The sequence below is a fragment of the Felis catus genome, chromosome B4 (assembly GCF_018350175.1).
Source record: "Felis catus isolate Fca126 chromosome B4, F.catus_Fca126_mat1.0, whole genome shotgun sequence".
In the NCBI taxonomy this organism is placed as follows: Eukaryota; Metazoa; Chordata; class Mammalia; order Carnivora; family Felidae; genus Felis; species Felis catus.
This window is the reverse complement of record NC_058374.1, coordinates 36,571,235-36,590,348: the sequence shown is the minus strand read 5'-3', so window position 1 is coordinate 36,590,348 and position 19,114 is coordinate 36,571,235. Positions and strand designations below refer to the sequence as shown.

Sequence of the window (19,114 nt, the reverse complement as noted above, 5' to 3'; positions counted from 1 at the left end):
TTCAGGCTAAAAACTGGGCTCTAGTGACTTTTCAGGCTACTAACTCCCTTCAGTGATTATGGACTGGTCGTGCCAATGTTCTGTGCCTCAGTTTCCTCATAAAAAGGCAGGCGAATATTTCAGCCCCAGAGCTGTCGCAGAAACCATCGGAGAATGCATTTCCCATTTGGAAACATTTTACTTGGTGTACCCCCTCCTCCACCAGATTTCCTAGTCCCAGAGATTTCTGCTGGGTGCTGTAGGAGAAGGGGGGGGGCGGTCCAAGATCAAGAGGGGATAACTTGAGTTTGTAAAGCGGATATAACAGATCTTCTCTGGGGGTATTCAAAGGAGGACGAACGCGTGCGAGTGGCTGATGTAAATTCAGGAGCTATGGCCGGAACCTTCCCTGCTCTCAGCGCCTCCAGCTCCGCAGCGCCAGCCAGGAGCGCGGGGTGCCCCGAGGGGGCTGCTGGACAGAGTGAGTCCCTCAGGTCCTCGCAGAGGACCAGGTCGAGTTCCGGGAGGAGGCCGCGGTTGTGCTGGGCCGGGGGAAGGGGGAGGGCGGCTGGCCTCTGAGGCGGGCCCCCACCCCCCGGCACCCCCGCGTCCAAGCCCGGGGCCGCTCTGCCGAGGGGCGGAGGGGCAAGGCGAGTGCGCCCGTGGGGCGGGAGGCAGGTGCGGAGTTCACGGTCCCCGCGCCTGGGAGGAGCCCTGGGGAGGGGTGTCGCGGGCTCCGCTGGTGGGAAGGAGCGAGCCAGGGGCCGGCGCGGCTGCCGGGGGGCGGGGAGGAGGCGCGGGAGGCGGGGCGGAGGCGGCGGAGCCCCCGGGATCCACTCGCCCAGCGCCGGCCTCTGCACTCCGAGCCGCGGCCGCCACCCGCCCCGCAGCCAACTTGGGGCCGAAACTTCTTCGGGTCCCGCGCTCCGGAGGAGAGCGCGCAGCCCTGCGACGACCGACGGCGGCGGCCCGAGCCAGGCGCCCCGGGCCCAGGGCCTCCCTCCGGCTCGGCCGCGGGCTCCGCTCCCCGACCGCCCCCGACCGCTGAGCTCGGGGGTTCCCGGGCGCCGAGCAGGGAGCCCTCCCGGCGGCAGCCCGGTGCGCGGACTCCGAGACCCGGGACCGCCGGGGGAGGGGAGGTTCCGCGGCCCCCGCGGAGTTGGCTCCAGCGTCTGAGGGGCAGAGCAGACGCCCCGGCGGGCCCCCCGGAGCGGAGCGCGCGGGTCCACGCCGCCAGCCCCGCGCCGGGCGGCGGATGAAGAGTCCGGTGCGGGGGCCTGAGCGGCCCGCTCGCTGAGAGGAGCCGGTAGGATCTGCTCCGGGCGTCCCCGGCGGGGCAGAGCCCTCCAGACCGCACGCCGGCGCGCCCGGCCGACCCAGCGCAGCCGGGCGCTGGAAGACCCGGGCCGAACGGAGCGGCCAGCCAGAGCCCGCGGGCCTGCCAGGCGGCGGGACATGCAGGTAAGCGCCCGGCTGCCAGCTGTGGGAAAGGGAGCCGGCGGGCCTCCGTCGCCGGCCCCGGACCCTGGCCCCCGGCTGTCGCCGCCCGAGAGGCGTCCTCGTCCTGGCTTCGGCGGCCGAAACTTCCCGGAGCGCCCCGACTTAGCGGCCCCCTGGGCGTCCGCCTGCGCTCGGCTCCCGGCAGCGGGAAGGGCCGAGGGGCGGCGCGGAGGCTCCGGGGAGCGGGGCCCTGCGCTCGGCGGGGAACCTCGCGGCGCTTGGCTCGAGCTGGCGGCCCCGGGTCAGGTGGGGGGCAGGGAGCGCCGGGGAAAGCGTAGTGCCCCGGCCGCGAACAAAGCTGGGGCGACGGACTCTCCGCGCGCGACTGCCTCCGGTGAGCGTGCGGGGCTGGACACCGAGGGCGCGCTCCTGGCCGCGGGCAGGTAGGCTAGGGCTTGCTCGCCCTCCCCCTGCAGCCCCGGCGCCCGCCGCAGTCCTTCCCCAGGGTAGGGCGACCGAGGAGGGGGCCAGGGCAGCTGTAACCCCCGGGCGCGCCCAAGGACCGTCTCTGGTCCCTGCTGAGTGCGAGCCCCTTGGAGCTTCTTGGTCACTTTTCCGGGCTTAGTCGGCCCAGCTGCACTTCTGCGCTTGAGGTCTGCGCCCCGCATCAGCAGACTGGAGCGAGAACTACATCTGGATTTTTTTAACCCCCAGGAGCGGGGTTACTTTGGTGCCCGAATTCCTGCCTAAGCCTCAGAGCAGGTAAGGCGCTGAGTGGAATTGGGAGCTTTCTGTTTTCTTTCATTGCTCCTCCACTCCTGTGCCTCATCCATCCCAGCCCTGGGAGAAGGCGGGTGGGTGGGTGGGGGGAGGGTGCCCTAGTTCTCCATTTTCTCGTGGAACCTCAGTGGATATTTGGCCATGCACTCTAGTCAGAGCCACATTTCCTAGATATTTCCATCCTGCGAATCACTGTGAGAGATGATTCAATTTGCTTGGGGCATGATTGCTTCTGTTTTGCAAGAGGGAAACTGAGGTGGCTCAGGCCGTGGGTTGGTTACCCAGCTGTGAATGGAGGCATTTGCTCTCCACCCTGTCCCTGCCTGCCTTCCCCCCCCCCCCTTCACTGCTTTGCCACCTGATCACATTGGCAATAGCTTTCAGTTACTACCACCCTGGGCAGAGTTTTAACCTGGTACCTGGAGAGAAAGGTTCAGGATCATGTTACCAGTCCCTTGAACTGCTACAGTAGCCCAGGAATGTGCCCACTTGACAGAGAGCTGTCATGGGGCATCTGTGCCATGTCATCCATGTTGGTGCAGAAAACCTTGGGCCAGCAGGGCAGGGCCAAACGCCAGCACTTAATGCGCACACGTGGGTGGAACCTTAGGGTGACTCCTTCTGTGGCTGGCCCCTAAGGCAACATAGGGCCCTGGGAGCAGCAGACACACCCTCAGAAAGCGTGAGGACCCTTTCCTGGACCCAGCCACACCTCCTGCTGTCTGATTCAGCTGTGGGCTTTACTTATCAAAGGCAAGACTCCCAATCTCAGCCAGGGATGAGTGGATGCCAGGCCTCAAGCTTGTGCCCACACGCCTGTCCAAGGCTCACACACACAAGTCCTGGCAAACACACCAACCTATGAGTGGTGGTTTTTCTCCATTTCAAAATAGTGTCTGTTCTCTCTTTGACACAGAAGATTTGTGGTTATAAATAGCAAGAGGGAGGTGTGTCTCCTGGGAAGGAAAGGCAATGCCAAGAGACCTCTTTTGCACAGTTGTGAGCCAGGAGCAATGTAGCTAGGCCCTTCATTGTGATGCCAAGTCCATGAGCCCAAGAGAAGAAGCAGACTTAACAGGGGGTCTGTCTCCACACTCAAACATGCAGGTGGAACTCACACCAGGGTAGGAGCTGAATGGAATACAAGGACCTAAAGAGACAGTGGTGGATAAATACCTAAGGGCAGCTGTGAGAGACAGCTCCTCTTTCTTTCCTGAAGAAAATCAGACAGAGGGTGTGTGGCACACTGAGGGCATTGGAAGCAGGGGCTTCTGACTGCCAGGGGTGCAGAAGTCAGCGTTGGAGAGCTTGCTGGCCCTCTTCCATCCGTGGATTTCCTACTTTCCCAGGCTTTCGCTTCTTATGTATTTGAGTATGAATATATGAGTGAGGGTGAGTGAGGGTGTGTGTGTGTGTGTGTGTGTGTGTGTGTGTGTGTGTGTGTGTTAGGTGTTTGCTCAGGATGTCTGAAACCAGTCCCCTCTTAAGTTCCTTTGGTGGCTGTAATATCTCAAAGGGTATCTCACTGACTTGAAAAAAAAAAAGTTTTCTAAAATTTTTTTAAAGCCCAAAAGCGTAAGTGAAAGGGATACTGCCAAATTGCTGGGCGCCATATGCTGTGAAAAGCAAAAATCTGGGATTGTTATTCACCTGAATATCCACCCCCCCCCCCTTTAACTCTAGTGGCAGCTGAAAGATTTTTTTGTTTGCTCTTCTTCAAGAAGGGCAGAGGACTAGGCTAGTCTGTTCTAATTTTTGCTTCTAAGATAGTTCTGTTGGTTTCTGGATTGCCACATCTGGCATCTCCAGCAGGGGAGGAAATTTTTATATGAGGTGATAGTCCTTGCCTTCTCTGAAATAAAAAAACAACATGTCCACAAAAGCTTTCCTGTTCACTCTTCTGGTTTGGTCCTCCCTAGCTCCTTTTCAAACTACCTGCCATTTATCTCTGTAGTCTTCTAAACAGGTCTTCCCTCAGACTCCACCTTTGTTCACCCCCACACCTGAACACAATCCTGAGTGTTTGTAACTCCTTCAGGTCTCTTTAAGACTCACAACAGCACTAAGCTATAAAGATCCTCTAAGGAGGAGAGAATATGGAAGCTCCCCAGCCTCATCTGGGCATCCCTGCCTGGTTTCTACTGAGCATCTTTAAACTGTATGTAGGAATCCAGAAAAATCCAGCAGAGGGGTTGGGAGTAGATACCATGATAGAGATGAGAAGGTCTGGTTGTTTCCAAACTGAGCCACCTTTTAAAGTAATAATAACCTTCTATCCAACTCTGAGGGGCATGGTTTCTAGCTTGTTGGTGGAGCCAGGAGCCAACCTGGGAGCCCACCTGCTGTTGGGGGTAGTTCCTGTGCCCTTCCTTCAGCGACAGGTCCCCCAACTGCGCAGAGCAGGTGACTGCTCCGCTCCTACAGGGCCCTCTCCCTCCCGGGCAGAGGCTCTGTTTACCTGGCTAAATTTAAACCTCCGCCCCCTCCATCCCAGTTTGACCCTCTGGCTGGCTGTCTGGCCACTGGGCTGGCTGATCCGGCAGCATTTCCTGACTTCTTTGCCCCTGCGGTTGCAGTTGGGTCTTTTTGTGCTGCATGAATCCTCTTCCAGACTTTCTAAAGTTGGTCTCTTTCCTCCCTGCTTCTCCACCCATGTGGCGTTCTTCCCAACTCCTTTCCTCCTGGGTGACTTGGAACCTGGTTTGGTCCTCGAGGGAGACCCTCCAAGTGCCGCGCACGGAGGTTTTAGGACACGTAGACACATGTTGTCACCGAAGGTCCCCAGGGCTGCCGGTGCTGACTGACCACTACCCAGCCCCGCCCGCCTGGTCTGGGACCCCCTAAGAGCAAGTACAGTGCTGGCGGCAGTTGCAGTCCTTAAAGGCACAGGAGTGTTTTCTCAATTTCTTTTTGCACCCCTAAACCTCCAACCCCCGCCCCCGGCCCCCCTCAGATCTCAACCTGTCTGTATGTCCGGTTCTTGGCATCAGCGTCTTTCCCTGTGGTGTTGCAGGGAAGGTTATTTACCCTGGTGGGGATGGGGGGCAGGGGAGAGGGGCGGGAGCGAGGTGCATTGCAGCTTCTCCTTTTGAGGTGTCAGCTCTCTCTTCCATAAAATGAGGGCGCTGGAGGCCCTTTCCCGTGCTAGCGTTCTGTCGTCTTCAACAGCTTTAGCCGATTCCGCTTCGGAAATCCCTCTGCCTTGGCCGGGCCTGGGGAGGGGAAGCCGCCAATCAGAGGAGGTGCGTTCCCACCGGAGGGGCGGGCCGGCCGGCTGCTTTCACAGAGTTACTGTTTCACAAACCGTGGTCGCGCAGGCAGGGTTTGTGGTCGCGCCGGAGGCTCTGGTTGTGCTCCTGGCTTTGGGCTCCGGCCTGGCAGGGGCCTCTGTGGTTAGTCGGCCTCCCGAGGAGAGGATTACCGCGAGGCTCCGTCTCCAGCTTCGGGTGACTTGAGGCTGGGTTTCCAGCCCTCTCTCCTCTACAGCCCCCTTGAGCCCCAGAAATGCGAACCCCTCAAAGGTTGCTCTTGTCTGACTAATTGATAAAGGGTCAGGAGAGGATTTCCCCAGGCCTGGGAAAGCTTAGTTAGAAAAGGCAGTGGGTTAGAAGTTTTTGGTTTGCAAACGTTAGTCCCCAAAGGTCACTGTGGAGTTATCTAGAATGTTCAGTGGGTAGATTTGCTGATTCCTGCTGGGAGAGCAAGAGATACGGTAACAAAGCTTTTCTGACACTAGCTGGGGGTAATCAGGTGTGCTGCTGAGGGTCCTTTGCTCTCCTTCCACAGAAGGGGAGCTCGGCTCCCTGCACTTGGGGCATCTCCTGGGTTTGAACCAGGACTCCTGCACCCTCCTGCGTTTCTCTTTCCAGCAAATATCCCACGCGATCCGTCTTCCATTGCTGCAGGGGGCTGCAGTTCAGAGGGGTCTCCTCATAGATCATCTCTAAGATTATGTACTTCACCTATACTCATTGAGAAAGTTCTCCTGGAAAAAACTGAGTAATGAATTACTAAATATTTCACCCAGATCTTGTTTGGGGTGCATGAGTTGCAATCAAGGTAATGAAACCTTAGAGCGATTTTGTATATAAGGTTAAAACTGGAAAATTCCAGGTCGCACTCTGGAGCAGGAGCTGGTGAATGGGACTCAGGCTGGGAGGAGGGGAGAAGAGAATGGGGAGGAGTTCTAGACTGCACTATCAGATTATGCCCTGAGACCTGAAGCTATAGAAGGCAAAGACAATGAAGACCTGGGCTTTGGAGTCAGGCTGCCTGGGTGTGGAACCCCAGCACAGGTAGAACCTCCGGCCAGGTAGGTTACCTGACTTCTCTGTGCCTCAATTTCCTCGGTTGTAAAGTAGAAACAGTAACATGATACTTATGTGTTTGCTGTGTGGAGGGGTGTAGTAAGAATTAGTGTATATAAAGCACTAAAACTGTGTCCAGGATTTTGTAGGACTGTAGAAGTGCAATGTTACCATGCTACTGATGAAGGCCTGTTGGCAGGACAGGGAGAACTACTTGGCCCCTGCCCCCTACTTGCTCTGCATTTAAAGATGGAGGCTGTTTTGTGTGGGACATTAGCAGCACACTCATCGCTTAAGTCAGCATGTGCCCTCCAGTTCTCCAGGGAGCCTCATGAAGAACACCGACCCTGTCCAATCAGGCATAGATGTTTTGATCGTCGCATCAGTGGGAATTGAGGGTCCCTGTTTGTGTAATGACCCATAACAGGAGAGCATAGATGTTCAGGGGTGGCTGTCGTGAAGGGAGGGAAAAGTGGGGCACTCTTAGGAGGAGAGTGGATTCTGATGTGGTCCTGTAGAGTTGAGGACTGAACAAGTCTCCAGCTGAGAGGGAAGGGGTCTTGCTGACCCCATCTCAAAAAGTCTGTTGTTTTTACTAAGCAGATGCTGAAACATTCCCTGTATTTGAAACCACTCAAATTCTTGACGTTTGTGTTTTCTTATTCTTAAAAAGGTAACCTCTGTGATACCAAATCTCAAATAAGCTTTAAATATAAAGGGGAAGATCAGATTTGAGACTTTTCCTTTTTCCCCTGGGCTGGATGTGTCTACCACCGTGAGAACAAATAGTACAGTTACTTAGAAAAGAGACACTTTCAGGGTCTCATTCTCCTGTGTCCCCAAAGGCCAAGCAGGTAGCCGGAATGCATGAGGGAGGAGCTGAGAGTTTGTAATACAATAGTGAGTGAAGGAGAGTTCCCTGTGGCAAATTGAGAGCGTATTCCCACTTAAAGGCATTCCAGTTGAGACATTTAAAATTCGTTTTGTTGGAGGGGGGAGGGCTGGGTGGCTCAGTTGGTTAGGCATCGACCCTTGTTGATCTCAGCTCAGGTCCTGATCTGGTTCATGGGATTGAGCCCAAAGTTGGGCTCTGTGCTGATAGTGTGGAGCTTGCTTAGGATTCCTCTCCCTCTCTGCTCCGTCCTTGTGCATGCACTGCTCTCTCAAAATAAATAAAGTAAAAAAAAATGTTTTTTTTTAAACTCATGGTCAACCCTCCCAACACCTCTCTCTGTGTTAGGGAGCCTCAGGCTGACAAGCAGGGACCCCCTTGCTTTCCCAGCTAAGATCCCTTCTCCAGAATGGACGTGAGGTTGCCTCTAGAGGGTTGCATTGGGTCCTTTAATTTGTCAAAACCCAGAGATTACTCATCCCTAGTCCTAATCTCCTAACCTAATCTCCCAGTTTCTCAAAGAGAATGGGGCCTCTTTCAGAGGTGTCAGAAACAGAGCCATTACAAATGGGGTTTCTTATAGACTTTGTGTATCATTCGTGATATTCACAGGGAGCTCTCACACCTCCCAGAGAATACCCTCCTTACCTTCACTGCAACTTGAAAGAAATACAACCCAGCCCTGCACAAAGGTCTCCCAAGCTCACCACAGCCTCCAGCAGTTCCCTCTCCACATCCACTTCCTGCCACACGTAGGTGTGCATGATGTTACAGAACCCCCCCACACCCCCCCACCTCATTCAGGGCCTTTGCACCTGCTGCTCCCTCTGATTGGACTGCTCATGCCCTCCTCCCCCACCCCACCCCCCCATTTGGGTCTCAGCTTCTCAGAGAGATCCTGCCAAGCAGAACTGTCACCTGCCCCCAGGCACTCTGTTTCCTCTGGAGCACTTACCACCATCTGTAACTCTCCTGTTTATTCTTTTTTTTTTTTCTTAAACGTTTATTTATTTTTGAGAGAGACAGAGCTCTCACAGGGGAGGTACAGTACAGAGAGACAGGGAGCCAGAGGATCCGAAGTGGGCTCTGTGCTAATAGCAGAGAGCCCGATGTGGGGCTCAAACTCATGAACCTCGAGATCATGACCTGAGCCAAAGTCAGACACTTAACCACCTGAGCCACCCAGGCGCCCCTATTAGTTCTTGTTAAAAGTCTGCCCCTGCCCCATGTTTGTCTTGTTCTGCACTGCATCCTCAGAGCGAAAACAGTGTCTGAACAGTGTCTGAGGTTAAAAGATAGTCAAGCTATATTTGTTACTGTTGATCTGAGGGCAATGAATTGTGTAGCATGTTCATTGCTAGAAATAAGCCCATTTTGCCTAATAAGTATGCCATCCCTTACTGATTTTCTGATGATGGTTGAATTATTCATATAACAAATATTGATGTAGGCATGTCCCAGGTGCTAGAGATATAAGACATAGTTCCTGAACTTCAGTAGCTTTTGTTCTAGAAACTTCTACTGCATGCAGATAGCAAGTGTGCAGTACTTCAGAAGCTCTCAACTCTTTTATTCTCCCACAGCCTATGCGTTAGACCCATCTTTGATCGTGCGCATCACAGGCAGTTTGGGGATGCAGTAGAGGGCGGAAATGCAGAAGGAACAGGAAGCCAGAGGAAGCCGTCGAGGCCCAATGGTAGATCCATGACTTGTAGCACTGACCTGACCTGTTGCTCAAGCTGGGTCCTCACTTGCTCTCAAGGGGATCTGGAACATCCCTCCATGCTGCCATTACTGGTGGGATATTTTTCACCCATGTGTGTGACCAGATTGAGAGACAGTGAAGAAACTGATTTAGGAGTTCCCTGGGTATCTTGTATCCCAGGCACTCAGTCATTCCAGATTGGCACCATCTAGAAGTTACTAGATCTCATCTCTTTGGTCCTAGACTGCTGAGCACAAGCATCCAGGAAAGCCACATCGAGTATCTTTCGAAAAGAACTGATAGGAAAAGCTCTCTAGTTTGCCACAGGCAACTGTACCACTACCTCCTGTGATGTGTCATAGCCTAGTTTCCCTTCTCTGTCACTGGCAGCGGCTGTCCTGGTTTCCTTTATCTCCTCAGACCTCTTCTCTCCTCTGCATCCATTCTGATGGCTGTAAGTACTGTCCCCTTCCTTCCCATCTCACATTTTAATCTCCTGCCTGCTGGTCTCCCCTGACCTTCAGACTGGTGTGCCCAACGGCGTAAGCAGTGTCTCGTCTAGGAAGTCGAAGAGGCATCCCAGCCTACCTTCTGACCTCTTCCCTTAAACCTGCTCTTCGCACAGGCTTCTTCTCCTCACCCTTCCAGTTGCTCCACCATAAACCCTGGAGTCGTTCTTGATTTCTCCCTCTCACTGCCCGCATCCAACCCACCAGGGAATCTTGCCAAGTCTACTTTCAGAAGATACTCAGATCCCTGACTGTTTCTCACCTTCCCCACCCCTCTCCTGTCTCATTCCACCAGCAGCTCTCTGTGGGATCACAGTGATGGACGGACTCCTCCCTGGTCTCCCTGTTGAACCACATCAGATTGTGCCACTGAGCCCTCCGCTGGCCTTCCATCTGGTGCAGGAGAAATGCAGAGTCCTTACGACAGCTCACTCGCCTGGCCGATCTGACTCTTGCTTCCCTCCGTGACCTCTGTTCTCTCCCTTTGCTGCATCACGGTGACCTTCTTGCTGGTCTGTGAACCCAGCAGGCACGCAACTGCCTTGGGGCTCCGCACTTTGCTTTCCCTCTACCTGCACTGCATCCCACTCTCCTGCTCCTTCCTCTGGCCTTCCGTCAAATGTCATGTGCTTGTGATCTTCCTTGACCACTGTATAAACCCCAAACCTCCTACCTGTTCCCCACCCCCTTCTCTGCCTTACTTTTCTCCATAGCACTTATAACCATTGGACGTGCATATTTATATATATTTTACATATTTGTACTTTGTCTGATTCCTCTTTCTAGAATATACACATCACAAGGGCAGGGATTTTGTCTGTTTTGTTATGTAGAACAATGCCTGACTCGTAGTGGGTGAAGGAATTGAAAGAACGGTGAGGGTCTCTCACATCACATGGAAGGGCTACAAGTGGAAGAGGTGGTCCTTCCTCGGCTCTGTGGTTTCCCCATTCTTCTTCCCCCTCCCTCACTGGAGGGCAGACACAGGGCAGCTGGTGAGACTGTGTGGCATACTTCTCTTTGTTCTAACTGACGAAATTAAGACAGGTTCATTGAAAAACAGAATTTTTTTTCATTTTTTCAATCCATTCATATTTTCAGGGAAAAATATTGGAAAAATAAAAACGTTAATTCCAAGTTAGAGGTAATCATGGATAATATTTTGGAGCATTCCTTTTCAGTCTTCTCTGCACATACGTGTACAGGCACATATGTGTTTGTAGACGTGTGTGTTCCTTACATGCTTGCTCCTTTCCCAATGGTGACACTTTGAGGATGAGGACGGTGCCCGTGCCGCTCCCCTTCAGTACCTCACAGGGCCTGGCCGGAGCAGGTGCACATAGGGCCGAGGAACAAGTGTGTGGTCTGTCACCTGGTAAGCAGTTGTAGTCTGTGTGGAGCCAGGCCCTGGGTTTCTTTGCCTTTTCGTCTCATGAGCCGCAGGACCAGCGTAGCATCTCTACCACTTGTGTTTCCTTACAGTTCTAAAACCGTATGTCTAAATCTCACCCCTATTGATTGTTTTCGACCTGATAATTCTTGGTTGAGGAGGGTTGTCCTGTGCATTGCAGAATGTTTAGCCGCATCCCTGCCCCCTGCCCGCTAGATGCCGGTAGTGCTAAGTCAGAGTGTTGCTAGACATTGCCAGCTGTCCTGTGGGGGCAAAACCTCCCCCTGGCTAAGCACCACTGTCCTAAAGTGTCTCTCTTGTCTCCCTTGTTTCCACGTCCCCTAAATCCTTTGGAATTGTCACTCGTCTTGCATCCTGTTTCTGTGCCATTGCCTGAGTGTGAGTTTTTATGCATCAGATGTGAATTATGGCCCCAGCCTTCTCACCTGCTGTCTGTCCCTGGTCTCCCCACACAAGGGCACCCCTCACCCTGCTCGCTCTAGGTCCCTCTCCTGCTCATAATTCTTGGGTGACTCCTCCTTTGCCTACTGAACAGACATCTTTACTCTGCTGTTCAGTGCCCTTCAAAATCTTACCCTAACTTACCACCTTTCCAGAGTTCTCTCCTACTGCTTCCCCTACTTCTCAGGGTCTGCTCATGCCTCTTGTTCCTCTCAGACCCCTTCCCTTCCTTTTTGAAGAACCTACCTGTTCTTCAAGGTATGGCTCAGATGCTACCTCCCTGGCCACCTCTGTCAGAAATGATCTTACTGTGGCTTGGAGTTGGCTTCCCGAAGAGCTGTTATATCAGGAGACATTCGTTATAATGGCCCTTTTCACACTTTGCCCTATATTGTAATTACTTGTGATGGGGTCTTATTTTCACCACTAGTTATGTGGTTGGCTAAGCTTTCTTCTCAGGTAGAAGAACTTAGGTGAGTTCCCACGTGCAGCTAGGACTATATGTACCCAAATCACCTCAGGTGATTTCCCTCAGCCATCCTACTGATTAAACGGGTGCCCAGCCAGAAGAGGCTTTGTTATTTACTATGTACTTGTTTAAACAGAGTATTAGCTGGGGTGCCTGGGTGGCTCAGTTGGTTAAGTGTCTGACTTTGGCTCAGGTCATGATCTCACAGTTTGTGAGTTCAAGCCCTGCGTGGGGCTCTATGCTGACAGCTCAGAGCCTGGAGTCTGCTTCAGATTCTGTGTCTCCCTCTCTCTCTGCCCCTGTCCTGCTCATGTGTGTGCTTGCTCTCTCTCTCTCTCTCTCGAAAATAAACATTAAAAAAAAAAAAAACAGAAGAATTGAGTATTGTATAATTTGATTTGTTTCAACATTGAGGAAGCAAAGGAGACCTGAAAATTCACTTATGTGCCAGCAACTTTTTATCAAAGTACTGTTCAAAGCTCTGCAGCTCCTGGCTCTTTGGAATTTTCCATGAGGACCCAATCTGAGAGGTGGGTTCTGAATAGCAGAAATGATACCCTACATATCTTTGCTTCTCTCTTCCCAGTGACAGTCCCAGCATTCAACACTGTTTTTACTTGCTTAATAATATTGATAAATTAGTGAGCTGGTAGCTTCAATTTTTTTAAAACAATCTTTAAGTTTATTTATTTATTTAAAGAGAGAAAGCACAAGTGGAAGAGGGGCAGAGAGAGAGGGAGAGTGAGAATCCCAAGCAGGCTCCACACTGTCAGTGCAGAGGCCAATGTGGGGCTCAAACCCATGAACCATGAGATCATGACCTGAGCCAAAGTCTGACACTTAAATGACTGAGCCATCCAGGTGCCCTGAGCTGGTGGCTTCTAAAGAGGTTATAATCCCCAGTTTAAGAAAGCTGGTCTTGAATTGTCTTTTTTTTTTTAATTTATTTTATTTTATTTTATTTTTTGAATTGTCTTATATCATCGATACTAAGATACATTTTCATATATCTGAGATTACGATGCATCTTAAAAACATTTTTTAATGTTTATTTTTGAGAGAGAGGAAGAGTGTGAGCAGGGGAGGGACAGAGAGAGAGGGAGACACAGAATCTGAAGCAGGCTCCAGGCTCTGAGCTGCCAGCACAGAACCCAACCGGGGCTCCAACCCATGAACCTCAAGATCATGACCTGAGCCGAAGTTGGATGCTTAACTGACTGAGCCACCCAGGTACCTGTAGGATGCAACTTAAAATCAGTATGTGTCATAGTTCATTTGGGAGAACTTTGCAATTTAGAATCTGTAGCATCTCATAAATAAGGTAATGTCATTGATCACTATTTACTAAGATGACCTCATGTCATTTCTTGGTACCCGCCTTAGTGCTCCCTTGGAAATGTGCTACTGTTATTTTGCCAAATAGGAGAGTTAGAGAGTCACCTTCATGTTGAGCATCTACCAACTAAGAGTTAAAACTGAGATAGGAAATATTAGGCAAAGACCAGGTGTCCCGTGGATCCTGGACGCTGGTGTTCGAGGACTCTCAGTCTCCCAGGCAGTCACTTGGGAATCAGAAGTCTGTGGTTTCTGCCCCTGTTTACCAGGGATCTTGGGCAGAAGATACCTTGGACAAGTCTCCCTGTCCTCATCCGTAAATGGGTTTATAACGTAGCCCTGCCTTGCCTAACTCATAGAATAGTTATTAGGATTGAGACAGTGTGTGTGAAAGTGGTTTCTAACCAATGTAAGGCACTGTGCCTACCTGTAGGAGGATGTGTGGAGTGGAAATGTGACCCAGACAGAGACTTTTTTTAAGTCCACTGACAAAATGCAGTTCTAGGTGACTCAGCAGTGATTCATACCTGGCACTTGTCTTATTTCTTTATTTCTAGGAAAGAGTCTTTGAAACTTTGCAGAAGCTTGTCTGGTGAGGTAAAATAGTATCCCAAAGGATCAAAGAGAAGTAACATCCTACAACTAGAATATGCACTTTTTTGCTTTTTTTCCATTTCGTATTTTCCTGTTTCACTGCCTTGACATTGGAAATTTAGTCAGATAAAGTATCATTAATATTAACACAAATATCTTTCTCATGAAAGAGTAAGTCTAATCTCTTATGTACAGTGCTTAAGAAATCAAATTCTGAGCCCAAAAGGTACTGGCCCAATCCTGGCCCCAAAACTGACCAGGAGTGGGAATATCGCACAGAGGTGACCTTGAGCAAGTTACCCACAAACTTGACCTCAGTTTTGTCATCTGCTGAAGCCCTTAAAAGGCCGTTGTGAGGATTACACAGAATGCTTGGAAAGCACTTAGCAGGGCCTTGCGCATAGAAATCACTCAGTAGATGTTTGCTCTAATTGTGCTCCTGAACAACCATGAGAAATGCTATTGTGCAGTCACAGTAACTAGTTCTGCTGACACTATCTAAAGCTTGGTTGTGTCTGGAAAGAAGGGACGGAGTTGGTGTTATTTTCATAGTTAAGCACGGGCTTTAATAAGCTACACAAGCCTGTCAATTCAGCAATTATCTGACCTCAATAACATTGCATTTTCAGATACGGACAGTGTATTACACTGTAGCCAAATCAAGAGAATCCTGGTCAAAAGCTTACCAGGCAGCTGTTAAATATTTTTCTTTCATATGAGATTCTTGAAGCGTCCTGTTAACCATCCACGTGCTGAGGAGTAGCCTTAAGTGGCATTTTTTATCCTTAAAAACTTGCGATGCCTGGCGGTGCCTGAGTGGTTCAGTCAAGGTAAGCATCAAACTTCAGCTCAGGTCATGATCTCACAGTTCACAAGTTCAAGCCCCACATTGAGCTCTGGGCTGACAGCTCAGAGTCTGGAGCCTGCTTCAGATTCTGTGACTCCTTCTCTCTGCTCCTCCCTTGCTCGCACTGTGTCTCTCTCTCTCTCTCCAAAATAAGTAAACATTAAAAAAACACAACAGCTTGCGATGCCTGCCCTCAGAGAGGGAGTTGTGGAGAGATGGTGTCCGGCTGAGATGTCTGGCTCACTAGGGGACACACGCTTCTGAGAAAATACCGTGAACTTACTTCCACAGTCTGTTTATAGCTGCAGGTTAGGGAAAGTCTTAGTGCCCCAATTCAGACTTCATACATTCTGCCCTGTTCCTTCACATGCCGCCCTCTGTTGCCACAGCTGAGCAGCAGCGATGCTTACTTTTCCTTTTCAGTCAACTTTATTGAGATATAATATGCATACAATAAAATTCACAGGTTGTGAGTGCACACACTTCAATAAATTTGGGCAGATATATACAACCATGCAACCACACCCCAATCATATTTTGACTTCCTGAGAAAGTCCGCTGGCAACTTGCAGTCTCCACAGACTCCCCACCCTCCCCGCCTCAGGCAAACACTGATCTGATTTATGTGAGTAAGTCACTTTTACCTATTCTAGAATTTCACACAAATAGAATTATACCAGAATTCTCAGTTTTTTCTTGGTGTCTGGCTTCTTTTGCTTAGCACAGTATCTGAAATGTGCCTGTGTTGTTGAGGTATTAGTAGTTCCTTCCTTTTTATTGCTGAGTAGTATTTTATTGAATGAATATGAGACAGTGTATCCCCTTTTGGTAGATATTTGGATCATTCTAGATATTTGGTTAATATAACAACCTTTTTTTTTTAATGCTTATTTATTTTTGAGAGAGAGGGAGAGCAGGGCAGGGGCAGAGAGAGAGGAGGACAGAAGATCTGAAGCTGGCTTTGTGCTGACAGCAGGGAGGCCAATGTGGGGCTCGAACTCACAACTGTGAGATCATGTTCTGAGCCAAAGTCGGATGTTTAACTGACTGAGTCACCGAGGCACCCCAGTAATCTGGCTTTTAATTGAGATATTTAGTCTTTGCATTTAGTTCCATCTTTACAATTTTTATTTTGAAATCAATGTAGACTTACAAAAATGCTGCAAAAATAGTTCAGAGAATTCCTGTATATACTTCCCTTAATTTCCCTCGTATTAACATTTTACACAACCGGTGTGCCTGGGTGGCTCAGTCAGTTGAGTGTCCAACTCTTGATTTTGGCTCAGGTCATGATCCCAGGGTCATGGGATGGAGCCTTCTGTTGGGCTCCATGCCGAGCGTGAAGCCTGCTTGGGGTATTTTCTCTCTCTCCCTCTGCCCCTCTCCCCCACTCTTGTGCTCTCTCTTAAAAGCAAAAAATTTACACAAGCACAGAACAATGGTCCACAATAAGAAATTAGTATCGTTTGAGTATTCGTAAGTAATTCACAGATCTTCTTCCAATTTCGCCTATTTTTTTCCTATTGTCTTTTTCTGCCCCTGGATTCAACCCAGTATCTCACTTCCAGTCAGTGACACTTCCTCAATGTTTCTTTTGTTTTTCATGACCTTCACATTTTTGATGTGCACATTTAAAGAATGTTCCGGTTTGGGCTTGTCTGATGTTTTCTCAGGATTAGATTGTGGTTATGCATTTCTGGCAGGACTACTACAGACGTGATGCTGTGTCCTTCTCAATGCATCATATCACAAGGTACATAAAGTCAGTATTTCTTACTACCGGTGATGTTAACTTTTGATCATTCAATTTTTTTTTAAGTTTATTTATTTGGACAGAGAGAACAAGTGGGGGAGGGTCAGAGAGAGAGAGAGAGAGAGAGAGAGAGAGAACCCCAAGGAGGCTCTGTGCTGTCAGCATGGACCCCATGGATCCATGAGATCATGATCTGAACTGAAATCAAGAGTCAGAGGCTTAGCTGGCTGAGTCACCCAAGTACCCCTAATCATTTAATTTTTGATATGGTTTGATTAAAGTCTACCATATTGCTATTTGTTTTCCACTGATCTCCTCCCATTTTTGTTGTTGTTATTGTTTGGTTTGGGTGGTCCTCTACGGCTGCAAACATCCTTTGCTTCTCAGGGTCTGTTTATTTTTTTTTTTATTATTTTTTTTTTATAAATTTTTTTTTCAACGTTTATTTATTTTTTGGGGACAGAGAGAGACAGAGCATGAACGGGGGAGGGGCAGAGAGAGAGGGAGACACAAAATCGGAAACAGGCTCCAGGCTCTGAGCCATCAGCCCAGAGCCTGACGCAGGGCTCGAACTCAGGGACCACGAGATCGTGACCTGGTTGAAGTCGGACGCTTAACCGACTGCGCCACCCAGGCGCCCTTCTCAGGGTCTGTTTAGAATCAACATCACACCTCTTCACAGTCCACACTTTACAGAGTTGATATTTTACCTATAGATTTAATCTATAGGGTTACAAACCCCTATTTATAGTTATTGCTTTTGCTTTAAACAGTTGGTTGTCTTTTAGGTAAATTATGAGAAGAAGGAAAATAGTTTTTTCTACTTTACGGTCTTATTTATCATTTCGGTTGCTCTTCATTTTTTCCTGCAGATCCACGTTTCTAGCCTGACAGATATACTTTAGTATTTTTTTGTAGTGCAGGTCTACTGAAAGTGAATTCTCTCGGCTCTCATTTATCTGAAAATGCCTTTATTTCATTCATCCTTGTTTTTGAAGGCTAGTTTTGCGGGGTATAATTTTTTTTTCTTTCTGTACCTCGAAGCTGTTGTTTCGTTGTGTTCTGACCTCTGCTGTTTTTGATGAGAAGTTGGCTAGCTTTTTAAACGTTTTTTGTTGCTGGACACAATGTGTTTCCACAAGCCCCAGTCCCCACTGCTTTCAAGATTTTATCTTTATCTTGCAGAATTTTGACCATGATGTGCCTAGGCGTGGTTCTTTTTACATTTATCCTTCTTGGAATCTGCTGAACTTCTTAGATCCATCAGTTATAGCAGGATTCATCAACTTTGGGAAATTTTAGTCATTATTTCTTCTGATGGGTTTTTTCTTTTTTTTGATGCCCCACTATCATCCTTTTATTGTTATCTTTTAATTGCATTTAGTTTCTGTTGCTGTGTCTTAATGCTCATTGACTCTTCTGCCATCTCCAATGTGATGTGAAGATTATCCAGTGAATTTTTCATTGTAGTTACTGTACTCGTTAGATCTTAAATTTTCATTTGGTTCTTTATATAGTTCCCATTTCTCTGCTGAGATTCCCTTATTTCCATATTAAGACCACATTTTTATTATGTTCTTTGAACATACTTTCCTTTGCTTACTTAAATGTAGTTATAATAGCAACATCAGAGTTTTTGTCAGCTAAGTTGAACACCTAGGCCTGTCAAATTTGATTTATTTTGACTATTTTGTCTCAAATTTTTCCTGTTTATTTATTTATTTATTTGTTTATTTTTGTCTGGTGATTTTCTATTGAATATTAGATGATAATAAGTTTTAAAGACTCTGGATTTTGTTAGCATTCTCTGAAGTGTGTTGATTCCTGTTTTGGCAGACAGTTAAATTGCTGGCTAATTACTGTGCCAATGTAGGTTTGGTTTAACACTTTGTTAGTGAGGATCTGTAGAAAGCACAAATTTTAATGTAGCAGGACTCAAACTGTAACTTCATCTTTCCTGCAGGTCTTGTTAGGGCTCAGCGTTTTTAATTTTTTTAATTTTTTTAATTTTTTAATTTTTTTTAATGTTTATTTTATTTTTGAGAGAGAGAAAGAGCACAAGTGGGGGAGGGGCAGAGAGGGAGGGAGACAGAATCTGAAGCATCCTCCAGGCTTCACAGTGTCAGTGCAGAGCCAGATGTTGGGGCTTGAACCCATGAACAGTGAGATCATGACCTGAGCTGAAGTCGGACACTTAACTGACTGAGCCACCCAAGTTCCCTAGGGCTCAGTTTTGGACTTTATTAGATTGAGTCTAGAAGAAGTCTTACTGTAGGGCATGGCCCTTACTCGTATGGCGTGTGTCAGCTCAATTCCAGGGGTGTTAACTACCACTTACTATATATATATACATATATACATATACATATACATATACATATACATATACATATACATATACATATACATATACATATACATAAAGTTTTTTGAGATATGATTCACATTCTATACAATTATTTGAAGTGTACCATTCAGTGTTTTTTATTATATTCACAGAGTTGGGCAACCATCACTACAATCTATTTTAGAACATTTTCATCCTCCCCCCTTCAAAGAAACCCCACCCCTATTTGTAGTCACTCCATTTTCCCCAGTCTCCCTACCAGTCCCAGGCCACTACCAATCTGCTTTCTGTCTACATATTTGTCT

General features: G+C 48.8%; 1 protein-coding gene across 1 annotated transcript in view; it reads left to right on the top strand.

Annotated features, from left to right (window-relative positions):
- Positions 1-792: 792 nt before the first annotated feature.
- Positions 793-19,114, top strand: part of WNT5B (Wnt family member 5B) — a 106,056-nt gene continuing 87,734 nt past the window's right edge. Inside the window, exon 1 of the mRNA XM_023256605.2 lies at positions 793-1,440. Within this exon, the coding sequence (XP_023112373.1) occupies positions 1,435-1,440 (6 nt within the window). The 5' untranslated portion in view covers positions 793-1,434. The remainder of the gene's footprint in view (positions 1,441-19,114) is intronic.